Source organism: Lates calcarifer, linkage group LG19 (assembly GCF_001640805.2).
Source record: "Lates calcarifer isolate ASB-BC8 linkage group LG19, TLL_Latcal_v3, whole genome shotgun sequence".
Lineage (NCBI taxonomy): Eukaryota > Metazoa > Chordata > Actinopteri > Centropomidae > Lates > Lates calcarifer.
In genome coordinates, this window is record NC_066851.1 from 16,076,531 (window position 1) to 16,096,839 (window position 20,309).

General features: G+C 41.1%; 1 protein-coding gene across 1 annotated transcript; it reads left to right on the forward strand.

Moving 5' to 3' along the window:
- Nucleotides 1-203: 203 nt before the first annotated feature.
- On the forward strand, nt 204-8,151 carry si:ch211-266g18.9 (transforming growth factor-beta receptor-associated protein 1). Its single transcript, XM_018663572.2, has 11 exons — nt 204-1,136; nt 1,328-1,522; nt 1,724-1,878; nt 2,793-2,875; nt 3,030-3,377; nt 3,568-3,625; nt 3,706-3,849; nt 4,040-4,174; nt 4,261-4,405; nt 4,492-4,910; nt 5,023-8,151. Exons 1-11 carry the CDS (start codon nt 449-451, stop codon nt 5,164-5,166), a joined length of 2,514 nt encoding a protein of 837 aa, XP_018519088.1. The 5' UTR covers nt 204-448; the 3' UTR covers nt 5,167-8,151.
- The last annotated feature ends 12,158 nt before the right edge of the window (nt 8,152-20,309 follow it).

The following is a 20,309-nucleotide window of genomic DNA, read 5'->3' on the forward strand; positions in this document are numbered from 1 at the left end:
ACAAGTGGCCGTAACTGTGGGCACCTCAAAATATCCGTCCTTGCCGCCATACCTAATGTTTTGATACTTGTAAAAGTCGGTTTTCTTGGTGAGGCGGCTGGATGAATTGTGTAAGTGTCCTCACATGGCAGGATGAGCGGCGTAAACTGCTGACACAGATTTCCTGTCAGGATATAGTCACATGGGGAGGTGAAACTACTTTACACTTCACAAAGTTGTGGAGGAATCAAAGAGGAAGGGGGAACAGCAGAGAGGTAGGGACATCTTATTTTATTTATTTCACTGAAGACAAGCTGTGGTTTTGATTTATGCAAATACCTATTGTCAGGGTTTTTCACAGTGGAAAGTATTACTGCTGAAGAACTTCTCTGCTTACTGGTGAGCTATTGCTTAAGTAGCACTTGATGTAAGTTGCACAACCAAAGTCCAACATTAATGCATTTCTGCAATGGCTTTTAAAGCATTCACACAAACACATGTCTGTGAAAGGCAAGAGGCCCCAAAAGAAAAGGACAAATCCAGCATCCAGTGCCTTGAGTGCTATGATCGAAATGTGTATATAGGGACCAAACATGCAACAGTCCAGCACCTCATCCTACCAAGCAGCACAAGTGGAGACCTGAGCTCATGCCAGAGCAAAACCAGAGAAGGCAGAGCAAGAAAACTAGGCTCAAGCAACCCAGTGCTCCAACTGAGGGCAGTCCCACTTTTCAACCATCTGTTGGTCCTGTGGGACCGGAGCATTACAGCCCTCAACATGTTCTCCTTAGAGCCTGTTCCTGCCCTGAAGAAAATCCAGCACGTGTCTTTGTTTGAGGTGTGCGACTCGTCGCTCACAGCTCAGGCAGGATGTGTGGAGATGGTGACTTCCTCCAGCCGCAGGAAGGTGGTCCGGATCCACGTGGTGGGAGTGGACAGGTGGGAGGTCGTGAAGGAAGTCCCTCTGCCTCAGGATCCCGTGGCCTTGGCGGTGGATGGCACCAGTCTGTGTGTAGCTACTGGCGATAGGTATCTCCTCTGTGACATCGAGAGTGGGAGCAGTCAGGAGCTTTTTCCTCACAATCACAACAGACAGCGTGTCATTGTGACCTCAGCGGGACAAGGGGAATTCCTCCTGAACGGACCTGAATCTTTGGGTAAGAGCTGCCAAAATGTTTATGGTACATGTTGTCCTAAAGGCTGTCGAGTACAGACGACTCCATGTGTCATATGCTTCCTTTCCAAAGCAGCGATACAGTTAATCATCTCCTATCACTCCCCCATATACCCATCTAGCCGGAGGATATTTGTTTGGCCAAGATATCATTTCTCCATCCTCATCCCTCAGGCATGTTTGTGATGAAGACAGGGATATGCCAGCGCCCCCCCCTACAGTGGCCTCTGGAGGTGCTGGCAGCCGGAGTATGTTTCCCTTACATCCTAACCCTGCAGCCCCAAGTGCTGTCTGTCTACAGCATGTTAGATCAGCAGCGCAAACAGACTGTGAGTCTCCCAGGTGCAAAGGGTCTACTCTCCACACCAGGTAAACCAGGCAGTTTCAATTCATCACCTACTCCTGGCAGATTGTAGATCAAGATCCTGCAAAACTGTAGTTTTTTTTTTTTTCTTTTTAAAAGATGCAGCCGTGTCTGTCTCAGTTTGCACCAATTCATTCAGTCATTCTTGCACCTACTGTTCCTACACACTGAGTGTTTCTGAAAACCAAAAACAAATCTCCCCTCAGATGGTGTGTTAGTGTTCACAGAGAGAGACATTTTCAGCCTGCGCCTGGTGCCACTCGAAGAACAGATCCAGGCACTCGTAAGACATAAGAGGATCGAGGAGGCATTGTTGCTGCTGGATGGAGTTCAAAGCAGTCGGCCACTTGACTCATACAAGGTGAAATGCAGTTTGTAGCCATACAGCATGATGCACACATGCAACTGTTTGAGGTCTATGTCTCTAACGAATACATTCCTCTCAGAGGTCACAAAACATATTCAATTATTTTTGCAAAAACTGTTTCCAAACAGAAACAGTGGGAAATTTGAAGAAAACAGAGGTAACATTGCAAGCAAAGAGTCTACAACCATGCTAACAGCTAAATTTAGAAATAGCATGCTCTGAGGTAAATGCTCTTTCAGCATATCAACATAGTCACACATAGACAATGCTACAATGCTGATTAAACCAGTATTACATTTACAAAAGTCACCATCTTTAGCATATTAGCATGCTAATTAGCAGTAAACAGTGTAGCTGTTGCACACTTTAGCTAAGTAGCGCATGAAACCTTTTTCTCTCAATTCAGTTTTTTCTACATTTACTGCTACCTGCAGGTTTGTCTCATAATTTCACTGTTTTCCTGTAGGTTCATACATATCTTTGATGTGTAGGTGATACGCATGCATTAGAGCACCCCAGCTGGCATTGTATTGTAGTGTTTGAACTGAATATTTCATCACTGTAGAACAGATTGCACCAGGATGTAAAGGCGTAGACTGAATACATTATTGTGAAATGCTACTTTAGGTGTGTTCCAGTTGGATGAATGCAACTGTGGACAGCAGATGGTGTGTGACATTCAGTGTAATCCATTCCATACCTCAGGTTACAGGTTAGAGGTGAGCATGTTAGAATAAATATGCTGATGAGTCCTTAGTTATTTTTTAGAATTTGTCAGGTTTTGTGACGTTTGAATGTCCTGAAGTATAAAATGCCTCAGTGATTTTAACTCGCATATCAGTGCATTAAATATGGTTCCATGTCATACTATGCCTGGTTTTAAGAGTTTTTTTTTTTTTTCCTGACAGGATCTGCAGAAGGCCATCACTTGCCTGGCTGGATTTGTTCATTTTTACCAGAGGGGTTTTTCAGAGGCCAGAGATCTATTCATGTGAGAGTAAAGCCCCCTAACACAACACTCCAAATTCAAACACGCAAACTAAATCACAGCAAACTGTGTCGTAACGGTTTGTGAATTTTGTCTTCTCTGCTGAATTGCGCACTTAAGTCTAACACTAATCAATACTCATTACTCACTTTAACAGTAAAGGTGAGTTGGACCCCAGAGAAATCATCCACCTCTACCCTGATATGCAGTCGTGTCTCGGTGAGGACTTTCAGTCCCGGTTTGATCATGAGAACAAGGGCAGGGATCTTCAGGTGCTCTGGCGAGAGGACAGAAACACATTTCATCATTACTTGGCCTTCCTGGGAGATTTTCTCAGAGCGGTCAGGGGGACAGAGCAAGACCTGAAGTGCACTACGGAGGTGGACTGCGCCCTCCTGAGGCTGTACGCAGAATTGGGAGACACTGAAAATCTGCAGCAGCTGTTGACATTTCCCAATGACTGCAGGCTGGATCATTGTGTTCCTGTTCTGGAGCAGCACAACAGGTGAATATAAATGATTGTTTCCTACACAGATGACTTGCAATCGCACTTATGAATCAGGATATTCAGCTTGGTGCACAAGTACGACTCTGATTCTGATGATTCTCTCAAATAATTCAGTATTTGAGACATTTGTTATAGCTTGTACAATTTCTGATGACACATTTGCTGTATGCTCTCTTTTTATTTTCAGATTTTTTGCTTTAGGTTGCCTCTATCAAAGCCACGGGAAGCAAATTGATGCAATAAAGGTATCATTCCACAAAACCCCACACTTTTTACCAACTACATATAGAAATGTTGTGTGTTTTAGCCTGTTATATTCTTCCAGACGTGGGTGAAGATTGCAGATGGCTCCCACAATGACCCCTCATGCTCAGATGTATATGGCCACATAGTGCGGACTCTCAGTCAGCTGAAAGACAGAGACACTGTGTGGAAATTTGCAGACTGGACCCTGCAAAGAAACCAAGAGGTGCCTTTGTCTTTTTTTCATGCTTTCAACCTGACTGCAGAGGGCAGAGTTGCACAATACAACTACATGTTACAGATATAAACACACTGCAGAATGCCACCTACTCCACCATATTAACTAAATTGCCTTGATTATGGGGCAATTATTGTTTATTAAATCACCAACGACAATTTTCCTTTATTTGAAAAAGATAGGTGTGCAGATTTTCAGCAATCGTCCACCGGATGATCGACTGGAGACACAAGACGTCCTTGTTTTCTTGGAGAAGTTCCCACTGGCACTGGTTTTGTACCTTGAGTTCTTAATCTATGATTTGAGCAGTGAGGTGGGTATAGCAGCAGCTACATAATCTAATAGCCCGACTCCTTTTATTAAATGTACTGAGACATGATTGGTGTAATCTGCCCTCAGGAGGAGAGACATCACAACCGTCTGGCCTTGGCATATGTTACTCAGATGCTGAAAGAGGAAAAGGGAGCAGATTTGATGCTGACCAGAGGGAAGCTGCAACAGCTGCTCTGGGATTCCAAATTCTATGACGTCTCTGCTGTATATGGTGCATGGGGATGCTTTATAAGAACTTAAATCATCATAGAATTGTCAACAAATTAAGGTAAAAGTCTTGTTTTTTCCTCACTGCAGAGAGAGTCAAGTCAACAACCCTGCACACAGAGAAAGCCATTCTCCTGGGTAAGACCGGGGAACACTCCCAGGCTCTGCAGGTGCTCGTTCACCAGGAGCGAGACCTCAGAACCGCTGAGGCGTACTGCTACAGGGCTGCCAAGGGCCAGGACACTGAGTTCAGACAGTCCCTGCTGCTCACCCTGCTCCAAATCTACCTGAGCTCGGAGGATCTCACCAGCACTGCAGTAGATCTGCTCAACAGCAACCCTTTCTTTGCGGCAGAGAAGGTCATCCAGCTCCTGCCTGACTCCTGGTCTGTTCAACTAGTCTCCCAGTTCTTAGTCAGATCCATCAGGGAGACCTTGCACCAGAGGCGGATGGCGAGGTTACAAAAGGCGCTGGTCCAAGCAGAGCTCATGCAGCACAAGGTCACTTGGGTGAGTTTAATAACATATTTCACATTTTTTTTACTGCAGTGAACTTTGTGAGTATTCTTGTTTCTTTTTTTTATTCTAAACCCTGTTGACCTTTTTACTCTCTACTCTGCAGATGCAGGCCTCAAAGACTAAGTTCGTCCTGGACAAGGAACAGAAGTGTAAGGTTTGTCAGAGAGACCTTGCAGAGCCACAGTTTGCCTGTAACCTGCTTGGTGAGCTGATGCACACCAGCTGCACTGGCTTCTCAGCATCGTAAAGACACTGATAGACCAGTCTGTTGCCTGTTCATGCGCATATGTGTGTCTCTGCACTTTTTTTTTTAATTTCTAGCCGGATAAGTGTCTGCTTCCTACCCAATAATTTATCTAGATCAGACTGTATCATCTAGGCAAACTCTCTACAAGGATTCAATTCATGGACCTCGGACCAGACACGTTCCCTAATTAGAAAAAAAAAAGAAAATACATTGTGTAAATAACTGGTTTCAAAATGTAAAAGAGCATGCAGTGCACTTTTTCAGGGCGGCACGTCTGAGCCATTTCCTACAGACACTGTAGACAGCAGTAGCTATAAAATGAATTGTGGAGGACACATATATTCACTGATCAGACAGTGGTGTTTTACATGGAAACCACCTGTGGTCACCCTGATGACCAGAAGGGAATTTGACCATCCTCCATTGCTGTATATATGCATCCCCGCCATCATGGTTTCCACAGACTGTGTATATTTGTCTGCATAGAGCTGGAAATAGAAAGTCAACAAGCTGCACGTGAGGGACTTTTTTTTATTCAGCCTGTGCATTAATATACATTTATGACCAAAAAGAAAAATAAAATTAAAATTAAAAGTACTGGTTTAAAAATGAAAAGCAAACAGGTCGAGGAAGTGCAGAGTTTTGGGTCATTTCTGTTATAAACTAATTTTACAAGCGACCAAATGACATGTCTGTGCTTTGTATGGAATATGAAATCAGAGGCAGTTTTTACCAACATTATCCCTATATCATTAAGGAACATCACAGATGTGTATTCCAAATAATAACACACAAACTCCAGTGCGTCCGCATGTACAGTGTGGAAACCTTGTAAATAAACTTAAACACATATCATTAAGTCGGACGACACTGGACTGAAGATGCATTTGTCTATTCCTGTCACAATTTAGTCATTAAGGCTAACCATAACTGCGAGTATTTCTTTATCCTGATGCATTTTGGGACAAGAGTTGAGGAGACGCCTGAGGGGGCTGGAACAGTGACTTGGCTGGACTGCTTGTAGGGTTTTGGCCTGGGGTGAGTGACTAATTGCAGCGTAGATAAATACTGAATTATGGGTGTGTTGGAAGGGATTATCTCTTTGTGATGACCCTGCCAAGAGTTCTTCCATTTTTCCCTCCTAATGAGGTTTTTGCAGGAAGTTTGTCATTGTTCCCACTGAAGGTCTAAGGCAGTTGAGAGTTGTGTTCATTTAATGTTTCACAGTGTGTGTTATGAAGCCTTTTGAGAGCGTAACTAGGAATAAGGGCTTGAATAAGGCCACACTCGACTTGATAGTTCTCACTTTGAGTGTATAAATTTAGCCTCAGAGTTGTATAAATAAACCTTGAAAACCTCAAAAAAACATTTTTAGCTTTTTTCCTTTATGTGGTTGCAGGAAAATTGCCACGTCCACTCCTCTGTATCAGCTCCTTGTAATTTTGATAATCTAGGCATTTAATTTCAATCTACTGCTCAGTCATTGTAAGTTCTCCTGAATAAACAGCTGAAGGTTATCAGAGCAAAGAAAAGCAAAGCATCAATTCCTTTTTTAACTTGTTTTGAGATGTGAGGGGAGCCTCTCACAGTTTATATGGACTGACTATGAGGGCTGCCGCTCCCTGACTGGCTGAGCTTTGGGCTGTGCCCGATGACCAGTGACCACTGGGTGGACCTGGGTGGACCAAGATTACGTCCACTCCCTCCATCTCTCGGACATCCTCAGGGAACATTAATGTTGTTTTGAACACTTGAGGTTATGCTGCGCCTCAAAAATGTTTTTCTCATCTTTGATGTTGACCAACAACCATAAGTAACCAAAAGGTAAAAATAAGCAGACAAGTACAAATACACCTTCTCCTGCCTAAATTAAGACACCAAATAACCATTTGGGGCATTTAAATGATGAATTTTACTTTTCTCATCTGGTGCATTAAGATGCCTCTCTCATTGAGTATAATAAGGCAGAAATTAGTAGTTTGTGTTGATCTGAATGTCAAGTGCCTGAGCAGGCTTGGACTCTGGATGACTATGGGGTGCCCTGAGGTGCTCTGGGGTGCTGGCCAGATGGTCATTTCACACATGAGTGGAATAGATTGGATGCAAAAATCAACAGTTATGGAGGAAAGTATGGTGGGTATCCAGACATTGGTCTCCCATTATAAATATCCACCCAGCCACAGAGTCAGTGCTAGGAGGGAAAACAAGAACATTTTCTTCTTGTGCTTTTCTAAATTTAAAGAAAAAAATGTCTGCCGTCTGGACTGTAGGATGTAATTGTTTACATGTTAACATATAATAGTTTTGTATGGGATGTAAAAGAAGCATTTAGGGCCTTTTTGCCTATACAGCATATATTGAAATGGATTAATCTCTCCTCATCGTTTTATTAGTTTTACACTTAATGATGTTTCCTAATTTTATGAGAACTGCTTATAATTGTGAATTTGAACAGATGACCTGTTTCATAGGTCTGCTGCAAGAAAACGGTGCATTACTTCTGTTTAGAGTCTCAGTGCGTGTCCTTGGGGGTGTGGCTCAGTAATCAGCACCAGAATAATCAGCACACCTGCTCATCGTTACTCATCAGCCATAGCACTGCACCCTCTCATCGGCACACTGTTTTGCCAGTAAGGGAAACTCTGTTTCTCGTGAATTTTCGGAGAATTTATTCTCTCTCTCTCTCGTGTGCTGGAACAACCTGTGTGTTTCCTGCGCATCTGAATCTCTGGTGTTTGCTCTGCTTGCCTCACCACTCATCTGCAAAAACACCATATAAGTAGTATATATATATATATATATATATATATATATATATTTCCACTCTTTGGCAACAACTCTAAAAAAAAGACCATGACGAAAATGCTGCCTCAGGATTATGAAAACTGCAGCAGGTACCTCACTAAATAAAGCCTATGGGAAAAATGAATACACAATACTTCTCTGTGCATCGTGCATCATATTTATAGTCAAAGCCACAAATTACTGTATCATGTCTCTTATGACGCATTTTTCAGTCTTTTAGTGGTTGGCGAGAGACAAGGAGAATCTTAATTTGCAACCCTTTTGGTGGCAATAATAGTAAGGTAGCAGAAAACCTAAACGATTGAACTTTAATTCCCACTCTCCCCGGCAATACTAATCCTGTAGATATAGCAGAACAAGTATGGGAAAAAATAGCCGAAGAGGATGATCAAAACATATCCTTTTTTTAACTCCTAAGGCAACGCTCTCATTTTCATGACTTGCTACCTTGGGGTTTGGCAGAATGCCAGTGGGAGCAATGTGTAGGGTGGCCCACTGGCGACACAGAGGGCAGAGACAGTGACCACAGACACCCACCCTGCCCTGCTCTACTGGAAGCATGGGTTATATACATCAAGCTGTATAGGATAGACAGTTAAAGCATGTCTACAGGGCTAACATTGTTCACTATTTGCCTCTTTCAGTGCTCAAAACTGTTTGTTTGATCAGATATTTTAAGGGAGATATAATATATTTTTGTACATAACTAGCACTTTCAGAATAAATATCATTACTGAGGATAATTAGTTTCCCTAAGAAATTTATTATATTACTACAAATAAGGGTAAAGTGCTTAGGGATTGTATAAAAATTATTAGGGAGAAGAGGTGGACAGAAAAGAGGGGGTATTATTTTTGCTAATGTTAGTTTGACTTTGGGAAGTGTTTACAGTTTACAACATTACCATTAGGAAAGGTTGCGCATGCACTCCTTTATTATCTGTTCTTCTGCAGTTAATCAAACTGGAGCAAAGACTTACACAAGCAGTAAGTGAATTTTTTTGGCCACCTGGGGGCAGCAGACAACACTGACATGTCATCACCTTTTGAGCTGGGAGTATGGTGAACCAATAGTAGCAAACAGATGCCTATTTACATGTACAGCTGATATGTTGCAGCATTATCATTCATGTTTGAAGTTGTATTTCTGGCCACCTGATAAATATAAGTCCAATATTCACTGGCTTTCAGCTCTGTGTTTGGTCTCCACCAGTTCCTGAGAGTTCACCAGTTTGCTAACTGTGTCTGTCTGCTATTAGGTGCTGGTCTGATGGTGAATGATGGTTTTTTAGAGCTTCTCAGCTGACAACAGATGCCTGCTGCAGCTGAAAATGATTCTATGTAAGTGGTGAGAATGAACTAAAATAGTGAAGTTGCTAAGCAACAAGCTAGAACTTGCTGTAAAGCTCTGTGAATCTCTCTGTATGTTTGTTAGTACAAGTGACGCCTCTCACACCCACTGTCATTTGTTACATTATTATGATTAAAAAAATATCAATTACAGCTGCTTTAAAGCCTTGTTCATTCATCACTTTGCACAAACAACTAAAGTCCCTTATATTGAGGAGGGCCTTCTTAAAAAGTGAAGCAGAAGGTTCAGGCAGGTGGAGGCAGGTTGAAATTAAGAAAAGTTAAACATGATGTTCAGCCCACTTTCCCACCCCAATAATTTTCATACAGATCCTTAAGCGACTCCCAACGCTTCCATTTTTCAATGAACTTGCCAGAAATCTCACAGAAACTTCACTTCTTTCTCCGGCCCAAAGTCAACCAGAAATAGATGTATTCCTAAACAACTTAAGTGGCATTAGAGTAATGATCTGTACTGCATACAACTAATGACTCAATTTTGGATGAAGGATGATGGTTCATTTTTGGAAAGTGTAAGGTACCTTGGCAGCCTCATGTGTTTACGGCACTCTTTGCTCTGGGTGAGTTTCAGGTGGGGAGTTAAGTACTCGGCCCAAGGGGTCTAGCTGTGGTCGTCCACCTGTTTTCTTTTTTCTTTTTTTCATTTTTTTAATCTGTGTCCCATTTCCAGGTCTCCTTCATCTATGGACCATTTGGATTTCTGGGAACAGAACGGACCTGCTGAGTAATCTAAAAGTTTGGCAGAAGTACAATCTGGCGGTCTTATTGCTTCACTGTTACACACCCATTTGTGTAAATAAACTTCATTATATTTATATAGTGATCAGTTTTTAGTAGTGCAACATCAAACGAATTAGATCACATCTACTTTCATTAGGAATTAATTTCATACAACTAAACACTTACTTCAACATATCTTATTGACAAGTGGTCCAAAGTATGATTTCTTCTCTTGTACGTCTTAATTCAGAGGATCCTGTAGGTGATAATCAAAGACCTATTTAAACTGCAGGTGATGAATATAGTCCCACAGAAATGCCTTCGCTGGGTCTGTCTCGTGTGAAACGAACATAATTAAAGCTCTGACAACAGAGGGGACGTGTGTTCTGCGCCGCAGGGTCCCGGATAGTTTGGGAGCTCTATCTGTGAGACTGTGCCTCATGTGGTGTTTGACATCACTGATTACAGAGCATGTGCTGCATTAAGTTACTGTTACTGTACCCTGGGAAAGTGGAGAACATAGGATCACGCATAATTAGACATTTAGCGCCAATCCTCCCCACAGATGAACACACCCTTCACCACAACAGATGGGCCAAGGAGTTAAAAATGTCCCCTGATATCAACCACTGGAGTCTAAAACGCCCTCCCTCTGCTATCTAGGACTGAACTTGCTGTAACCCACACAATAAAGGCCCTGGGGGGACATGAGATCCAACTCTAACCCCAAAAGGCCTCATTCAATCTTCGAATTAGAGCAACTGCAGCAGAAATCTTGAGTAATCTATATTTTACAGCAGAAAAAGTCCCATAAACTATCATAAACTTATATATAGCAATCCAAGCTCCAATCAGAGCTCTGACAAATTAGAGGTATATTGTGTTTTAGCATAGAATTACAATTCTATTTCTACAGATCGAACATCTCTGGAAGCATTGAATGAAGGATGTTTCAAGGCTTTCATTAAGTCTTTCATGAACTTTAACTACCACAAAGCGAAGAAGAATAGAGCGATTCTCAGCTGACGTGAAGCTGCACGACATCTCTGCATTTTGTGGTTTCATGCACCGACACATACCCATACTTGAGGGTATTTCAGGGAGTGCCTGAGCATCACTTTGGGTCTAAAAAAAATGGAAAGAACAATTTCCAAAAGATACAAGATGTTCCCTAGCCAAGGTCTGCACGTGAAAAACTGAATGAATGAATGAATTTGTGTGACATTTTCCTTCGCCTCTACTCATTTTATATGTTAACTTGCTCATAGTTGTGGACAATGATGACCAGCTGTTAAACTGCACGCCAAAAATCAAATCAGTGATTCCCAATCTTTTTGGTTTGTGACAATTTGCAACAAAACTGTGTTAAGTTGAGGCCCCTTGTAAACGTTTCAGATGTCAAGAATGTAGAAATAGAGGTGTCATCTATAAATTTATCTAGCTGGCTGGAGACCCGAGTTGTTTGGTAATTAGTACATATTAAGATTTTTTTTTAAAAATGAGAACCTGTTAATTGTAGTTGTGTTATGTTGATATGCATTAGTGCCAGAGTCACATAGATGCATAACAGCTTAAAGGAAGCCTGATGTAATGTTGTGAGTTTTAACGTCATTGTTTGATTGACTTTCGTGTCTTTCGTCTCTCCTCTAAACTGCACATGGTCCTCCTCTGGTTTAGAGCCAGGAATGGCCAAACCGGTCTGCTCCCATTTGGACTCCTTTTATGGTTAAAGTCCCCTGGAATGTGCCAAGTGTGGTTAAGATGAGGGGGAGGTTGGGAGAATATATTAATTTGAGGCAATTTGAGATTTACTCTTTTTAACGTGTTTAGAAATGTTTTTTCACAGTTAATTTGTTATAGTTATATAATGGGTAATGAATAAATCCCTGCTATGAGTTAATTAATGGTCTACTTGGTATTTCTTGGAGTAGGAGGAGCTACTGACTATATAAACAGGGGTCGGAGCTTCTCCCAAGAGTTTTGCCAGTCCATGCCAGCATGAGCAGTGGCTGTGTTTTTTTATCTCGTGACTCTTCGTACAAAGTTAGTCTTGTAGGGCTGGTTGCTCCGTACACACTGCTTTTCTGTGTCCGGTTTGTATGTTCTCCCTGTGCATGCATGGGTTCTCTCCAGGTGCTCCAGCTTCCTCCCACAGTCTAATGACAAGCAGGTTAATTGGTGATTCGAAATTGCCCGCAGGTGTGAATGTGTGTGTGAATAGTTGTTTGTGTCTATATGTCAGCCCTGTGATAGACTAGCCATCTGTTCAGGGTGTACCTCACCTCTCACCCAATGTCAGCTAGGATTGGCTCCAGCCCTCCCCTTGACCTTTAAGGATACCAGGTATAGATAATGAATGAATTAACAAATAATGTCATATATTTTAATAGGAGTCAAACTGTTGAAGGTTTTAAATGCGGGACTTAAACTTTTAATGATGTATTTTTACAGTGCTGCACTGGTACTAAGTAAAGGATCTGAATACTTTGTCCACCACTGCTTGGCCCACCCTGTGCTATCTATGATGGATCATTTACTGACTGATATGTTTAGTCAGCTTTCAGCACATGCTCAAACCCTGTGGGTCCAGATACCACAGTAAATCAAAGACCAGTCATCATTGTGGTGACAGCACAGTGAATCACAGCGTCCTAAATAAAGCTCCCTAGCTTTCCATTGTCTAAACACCAAAACCAACTCAGAGCTCTATAACATAACATTGTGTATGCTTAACATGCTGCTTAATGAAGCAACAAAACCATGGCAACAGCCACTATTATATGTATGAGTAAACCCGAGCAAGCATGTTCTTAAAGCCCATAAAAACCTGGGGGAAGTACATTTACTCGCTGTGTTCCAATCCTGAGGCAAAGAGTGCCTCAGATATTTTAAAATCTTTTGAACTTTTCTCTTTATGCGCAATAAAATTTTAGTGAATATTATGGCACCAAACACAATACTGAACTGGTAAATAGCTTTATTTGTCTGTGGTCTGTCATCTAAAATTCCCTATTTACAGTGGGATAACTGATTCTAAATAATTTTCTTGCTTTTACTTGCATAGTGCAGAAAAACGCGTTGAGGGGTACAGAATAAATAACTAAACCTATGTACTGGGCACTTATTCAGCTAATTTTACCCACACTATTAATAAAAAAACAAATAAACACTTTCCTCGTCAAATCATCATCATCATCAAAAAAACGAGATGTTCCACATTCAAACACTTCAGGTGCATCATAAACATAATGATTAATTGTCTGTGATGGTTGTGGTTTGCAAAGTCTGAAAAATACCTTCCAGCTGTCTGTTTGACAAAGTGTGTGTGTGTCTGTGTGAGTGCACATACCAGTCTTTTTTCTTATCCCTCAGGTGATTACTGACATTTGCAGTTTATTGCCGCATTTCATCACAGAGCAGAAAGCTTAAATCGTCTGGAGAAGCTCACCTTGGCTCTCCCGCTCTCTGTACAGACTGCAGGAGAAGTCTAAATTTGACAAAGCTGAATCTTATGTTAAGCTCTCAGTTGGCAGCTCATGGCAAACTGGGACAGAGTGACAGACTGGAGAGACTGGACAGCTTTTTACTCCCCCCTCAAAAAAGCTCCCCAGCTTATAATGTCAGGTTTTGGCACATTTCCGACCTTTAATTTGGAGAGGGTGTTTCACAGTCACAAAACCTTGGAAAGATAATAGTGGGTGAAAGTATAGCTTACAGTGGCTGCATGTGTACAGGCGTGGAATATAATTAGCTTAATTTCAATGAAGCAAACCACTTGTCTGTGAGGTATAGGTGGGATCAAACTCCACAATCAACAAAGGGGCTTCACACTGTGTGTATAAAGTGAAAGTAAAGGGCTTTGAAATAAGAGTCCAAACATCAAACTAATCTCATTTAGCTTTTAAATCTCTTATTTCAGATCTGTTAGGAGAACAGCAAATGTATGCAATTTACCCTGGCTTAACAACAGAGCAACAGGAGGAGGAGGAGGAGAGGGACCATCCTCTGTCATTAGAGATGCAATGTAATACCTGACTTCAAACATTTTGCATCTGTGTGAAATCCCTCATAAACCGTGACCTTAAGTTTGGGTCAACTAAAATTTCTTGTATGTTCTTGTTCAGCAAAAATAGTATTATAATCAGTATATGGTCAGAGATGGTGTACAGTGGTGTATATTTTTATGTACTTCACCCTGCTGTGGCCTTGGGCCTTCATTGTTCAGCCAGTCCTCCCTGTAATAGCATAGTCAAACTAGAAATAAATACATGATATCCACTGGAAGGCACTCATTATCTGAGTGATATTTGTCATAATCCAACTATCAAATGACAAGTATTCGCTAAGAATAAATAGAGCTGCTATAATCTGTATTTTTATATTAACACTGGATCACATTACTAATGTGAAAGTGAATTATTGTGGGTTTTAACCTCTGGTTTTGTTGCGACTGTTTTGGTTCAGTCCCGCTCTCATCATTGTCATTTGTCATTTTTGGTTGCAACAGTGTCTTCTTGAGAGGTGATGGTGATGGTCGCTTGCTAAGAACTTCAGCCATTGTTGTGTTTACAAAACAAGAGGTTAGAGCTACTTCTTCAGAGAGTGATTGCGTTAGCTAGCTGGTTAGCATGCTAACATTAGAAGAGGAGAAGAAGTGATAGAACTAGAAGCAAAACACAGGTTTTGCTTTCCACCGCTGAAGACAGCTCTTGGCAAGTAACAACTTAAGTTTGATACTTGACTTGCAATGTTTCCTCTAGACTGGTAAGTCTAGAACAGTCGTTAATGCTAACATTGGCTATGTAGCGATAGCAAAACTTACAAATAGCTCCTTTGCTGCTTGTTGCTCTGCCCCAAAACTCAACTAATGCAGGTTTAAAGCTATCTGAACAATTTGAAAAATGTAATGCCACAAGGTTTGTCTTGTTTTATTAAAAAGAAGAACTTATTCCATTTGAAGATGCTATGATTATGTAAAAAAGAAATGACATAATCGCTTTAAGGGAATAAGGAATGAGTGCATCATTATATTGCAAAACAACTCATTAGTTGAAATAGAAACAGATGGCTTTGAACAAAAAGTATTTCTTTTATTCACTGCCACAACCAGTGGTTACAGCCTCCTAGAAATGGCTGGTTTGGCTCCCTGAATGAGATGCACACAGTAGCTCATTCTGTTAGCGAGGCCTTTTTCCATCTTTGGTAAACATATTTGATCAAATGTCTGTCCCTATATTAGATAGCCACTTGAAAAAGCTGCTACCGTTTAAATGCTGCTACAGGAGTTTCCAGACACGGTCTCAGTCCACCTGTCTGTCTGGCATAAGATGGGATTCAAGCAGCGGCTACAACCACAGTTTTATTCAACCACGAGCTGTTGCAAACTGACCAGCATGTGACTAGACCAGTGTAAACACTGTAGCAGAAAAAGTGCACCAGTATTAGGACTGTAATTCTCTCTTCCTTTACCACAGGACCTCAAACTTCCACATTTGGAGATTTTGTTTAAAATACAGAACTGTAAATAGCTGAGAAAAATACCAATTGGAAACTCTTCAAAGTCTCATACAGTATGTGTGCCATTCAGCAGAATTAGCAGTTCACCTTGTGCCATCCAGACTTGACTGTCCAGCTCCAGCTCCAGCTCCAGAGAGAAAGACATATACTTACAGGCTTTAGATGTGCCTTAAAAGCAAAGCCCATAACCTTCGAAAAATGATATTTACAGTAGCTGCATTATCCAGGAAAAAAAGGAGATTTGGTGCAGAAATTATAGAAGAGATTAACAGAGGCTCCTTGTCGGGAAAGAAGGTCAGAGACCCAAAATAGTCATCAGGCCTGTCCTAGAAAGATCTTCCAGCAGGCTGCCTTTGCAGTTAAACCTATACATGCTGCAATTGAGGGAGAGATCTCTGGGACGTGACATTATAATTATTATGTTAGAGGGAAGGGAAAGTTTTACATGTGGAGCAGGCTGGTTAACAGGTCTACAGCCGTGGTCACTTAAGACAGCTGCAGTGTGCTGAAATTACAGAGCACAATGACTCACACTCTTTCTGTGTTTAAGACCACTTGGCTCTGCCTCAGGAGACGGGACGAGCCCTCACAGTAAAACAGGCTCTCCACAGAGAAACTGTTGGCTCATCAAAATAACAAACTCTTTGTTCTTCTTTGCAACATTGGCCCTGGCCACCTGGAAGCATTTATTATTTCTAGCATTATATGTTGATCAGCTCTGAGAGAAATATGAACCCAAAATTTTGCACACAGGAAGACAGAGGTCACGCTGCTGTATTTATGAAGCTGCGTGCAAAAATAAATCATCTAGACCCCCCAAGATGCTACTCTGATTTTTATTTACAAAATTACACTTCCATAACTTTAATCTATGTAATGCAGCCAGCTTACATACATCATTTAGCAAAATCCAGCCAGGATTCAGCTCATTAGATGCCTTGGCCTTAACCTTTCCACAAAAAGCCTTTTATTAACAAGTTCATGTAAAAAGCTAGAAAAATATAAGGGTGCAAATGTTACCTGTTACAAATTTGAGTTAATGGCTCATTTCATACAAAAGCAGGTCTAATAGCTCCTTTAAAGATGTGCTCAACCATGACGTTTCTTTGTGGAGAAAAAGGCTTAAATCACTTGTAACTTCAAAGCATCCTGCAGGATTGAAAACACAAAACTCTTTCTCTGTATATCTCTTTCATTTCACAGTCAAATTTAGCCTGTGAGCTTTTTTACACTTTGACTTCAGATTTGTTTTGTCTGAACGTCAGGGACAGTCTCGGATGACCTGTGGTTAGACGTGTTTAATGCTCTATGGTTTCCCTTATGGTGGGTGTTCAAAAGATACAGTCAAGTCAAGAAATACCCTGGACCCATTCTTTGTCAGACAGCTTTCCATTTCCACAATCACAGGCCATGTGAGGCTCAGCACAAACTCACAACACAAATGTTTTTGCGTTCAGGATCCACCTTTGGCGCGTCTCTTCAAAATATCCTGCAAATATGAAGTCTGGTCCCCAAAACCCCTTAAACAAACACAACCAGGAGCCAGCTACCAGCATGCAAACCATATGGAATGAAACTTCAGTTTGTGTGTTCTTTGTCCCAACTTATTCTGGGATGTTCTTGTGTCTGTGGATTACCAATAACAAAATCCAAAACATCTGCTCTGTGCCACTGGTTCGAGTGATTGTGGGTTTTGTTTTTCTTAATACTTTCAGATAGCAGGCCAATAGAACACTTTGCTGTTGGTTTTATGGCAAGACTTCTGTTGACTTCTTGGTTACATCTGAATTCAACTGACAAACCAACTGCATATTTACCATTTTTATAATACTTTAATTTTGTAGAGAATGCTTAGTGACTTGTTATTGGTTTGATTGATGTTTTCATTACACTTAAACCAAATAGCTTTGATTTCTCTTTAATTTCAAACATAAAAACTAGATCTGCAGGCAGTTATACTTGTATATTTTAGGAGAAAACACTACATTTTACTGATACATTCAGTATCAACATTTTCACATCTCACCAAATAGATTAACAGCATTTCCTCATTACGTTTGCCACAACAGACATAAAACTTTATTGGCAAAAAAGAAAGATATGCTTTAAATATATCAAAGGTACCCTGTTGTGTGTACACATGTGTACACACGAGCACAAATGGTGCAATACACATTCCTGCCAATGGTTTGACATTATTCCACCACTGAACAGTAATGTACCAAGAAGCAATGCAATGTCACAGCAAAGGCACAGAGGTAGAAGACTGCACGTAAATATGGATGTAAATAATGTAGGTTTCAAGCTTCTAAGAAAAGGAGAAAGGAAAGGCATTCAACACATTAGACTTTAAGGATACATATATGCATGGTAAATGTAACAGATGTACCAGAACTACACATGAGTTCTGGTGCTTAACTGTCCATTCTCAGTCATTCTCACACACTAAAGGTCAAACATCCAAGTGAATTAATAAGAAGAAAAACATTTTGGAGCAGTTAATATGTTATTTCTAGGGAGTAGACAGGATGATTTTGTTTGTGTATATTATATAATGTGGAATGATTCCCATTTAGTCACAGTTAGACCACTGTTTCTGGCTCAGTCAGAGTATCAGCCCACACAGTGTCCATCAGCCAGCAAAACAAACCTCCGAAACCACACCGGATCGGGCCTCGACCCCGGTATTGTTTTGGACGTACTGTACGTTAAACTCCAGTTAAGTCCCTGTGGTCACTTCTTTATATACAAACAGCATGGGCAGAGATATGTGAATTGTGTGGGCAACTAACTAACAGTTAAGCTCCAACACTTATTTTGAGGCAGACATTGGCCGGACCAAATATAGTGTACAGAAACAACACTTGTCTTGTCTCTCCGCAAGTCATTATGGTGCAGCGCTAACTATCTGCTCCAGCAAGTAAGGTGACATTGTGTTGTATAAACATTGTTTCTTGGTTGTCACTCTGCATTTCAGGCAAAGAAAGTGTCATTGCCCCCCACACACACACACATTCCAACTGCAGTATGTGCTCAAGTCAAATGTAATTATGAACTGACAAATCAAATGTAAATCCACCTCTGTGCTGAGACAGTTTACTCTGCAGTAAGAGAGCTGAGCATTTTCATCCTCCTGTCTTTCACAAAGACTTCTCCACACACACTGGCAGGTTTTTTGGCTTTTTTTTTTTTTTTTTTTTTTTTTTTTGACATTTGTTGTGCAATGGCTGACGCTGCCTGATACAGACAGTGAAACCTCAAATTTTTGCAGGCTTGATGTAGCGGATTAGTCATTATCCTTAAATGCAGAACTCCGCCACCTACACTTAAGAGCCAAAAATCCCATTAAGGTGGTTTTATTTAACTTTGATGTCTTTAAATGATCCCACAATAAGCAGATACTTCAAGCAGTCTGTCTACAGTTTGACTGGGAGTTTTATTTAAACTTTGAGCAGATCTGGAACCAAGCAAGGTGATCCAGAGAGAAACGGAAAGTTATAATATAATGAATAACAAGCAAAGATTGTTTCCTTGCTAGAGGACAAAACAAGAGGAAAAAAATCTATATGTGTTGTTCTGACCTTTTTACCTTTGTAGTACATTGTGTGCACAAATCTTGTTCTGCAGCACCTCATAAACTGTCTGGCTGAGTACTTCTTGTTAAATTAGTTTCTGGCTGCTGCAACTCTGAAACTCAGATTTCCTCGGCTAAACAAAGACTAAAAAAGCTGCCTCAAACCAGCAGCTGAGTCAGACATTTCCATGAATAAACTTACTGTAAATTGAACTGAGGAACCAGAACACAATCAAATCAGATAAAATAGCACTTGACCCGGTTGACTGGCAGTAAGTGGGTTCTCGTTTTCAGAAGTGTGTCTGACAGCGGCTTCGTCCAGCAGACTGGCGATAACATCACAAGCGGCCCATGAGTGTGAATTTCCAACTTATCAACTTAATTACATAGTAAATTTCACGTGTTTACACAATAGAACACCCTAAAGTAAAATCTGAAACATTTTACTGGTGTCTGGCCCAGGAAAACTCGCATGTCAACATGCCATTCCACATTCACACAGCTACACACATTTGTACTTAGGTTGTTGAGGGACATCCAACTGTTACTTTTTCATCCCCAACCCAACCCCACATCCCCACCCCCTTTTTCTTGCCCTTCTGGGGTTTCAAACTGGTGACCTCCCAGACACCAGTCCTTCATCTTTAAGGCTACCACTACCACCATTTTTCAGTTACTTTTACACTTCCGGCTCCATTTGGGTCCGTGTTTGTTTTCAGGACCCTGTAATTTCTCCCACCAATCACTCAAAAGGGCCCCCGTCAAGTCTGCCATTCATAAAGTTTAAAGTAGCTCTTAGTGGTCCGTGGAGTTTATTGAAACATTAAATTTGTATCCCAGCCGTGATGGTGTATCTTTAGCTGTTGCTTAACTCACGTGCTTGGTCGGATCCCCTTACATCAACCGCCAATTATGTTCTCCTCTTGGGTGTGGGTTGAGCCTCGGTCAGCATGGCGAAGAAACCAGAAACATCAATTCCTGGGCAGTGGAGTGAACAAAAACAGACAAAATGCAAAAACCTTTCTTCAAACACTGTTATCATTGTAGAGTACAAGCACAAACATCCCTAACATTGCCAGTAACGCTGTCCAAAAGTGCTCTCTGGGGAATTTAGTGAAATCTACTGGCTGTTGTTAGATACGGATGAAGGCTTGAAC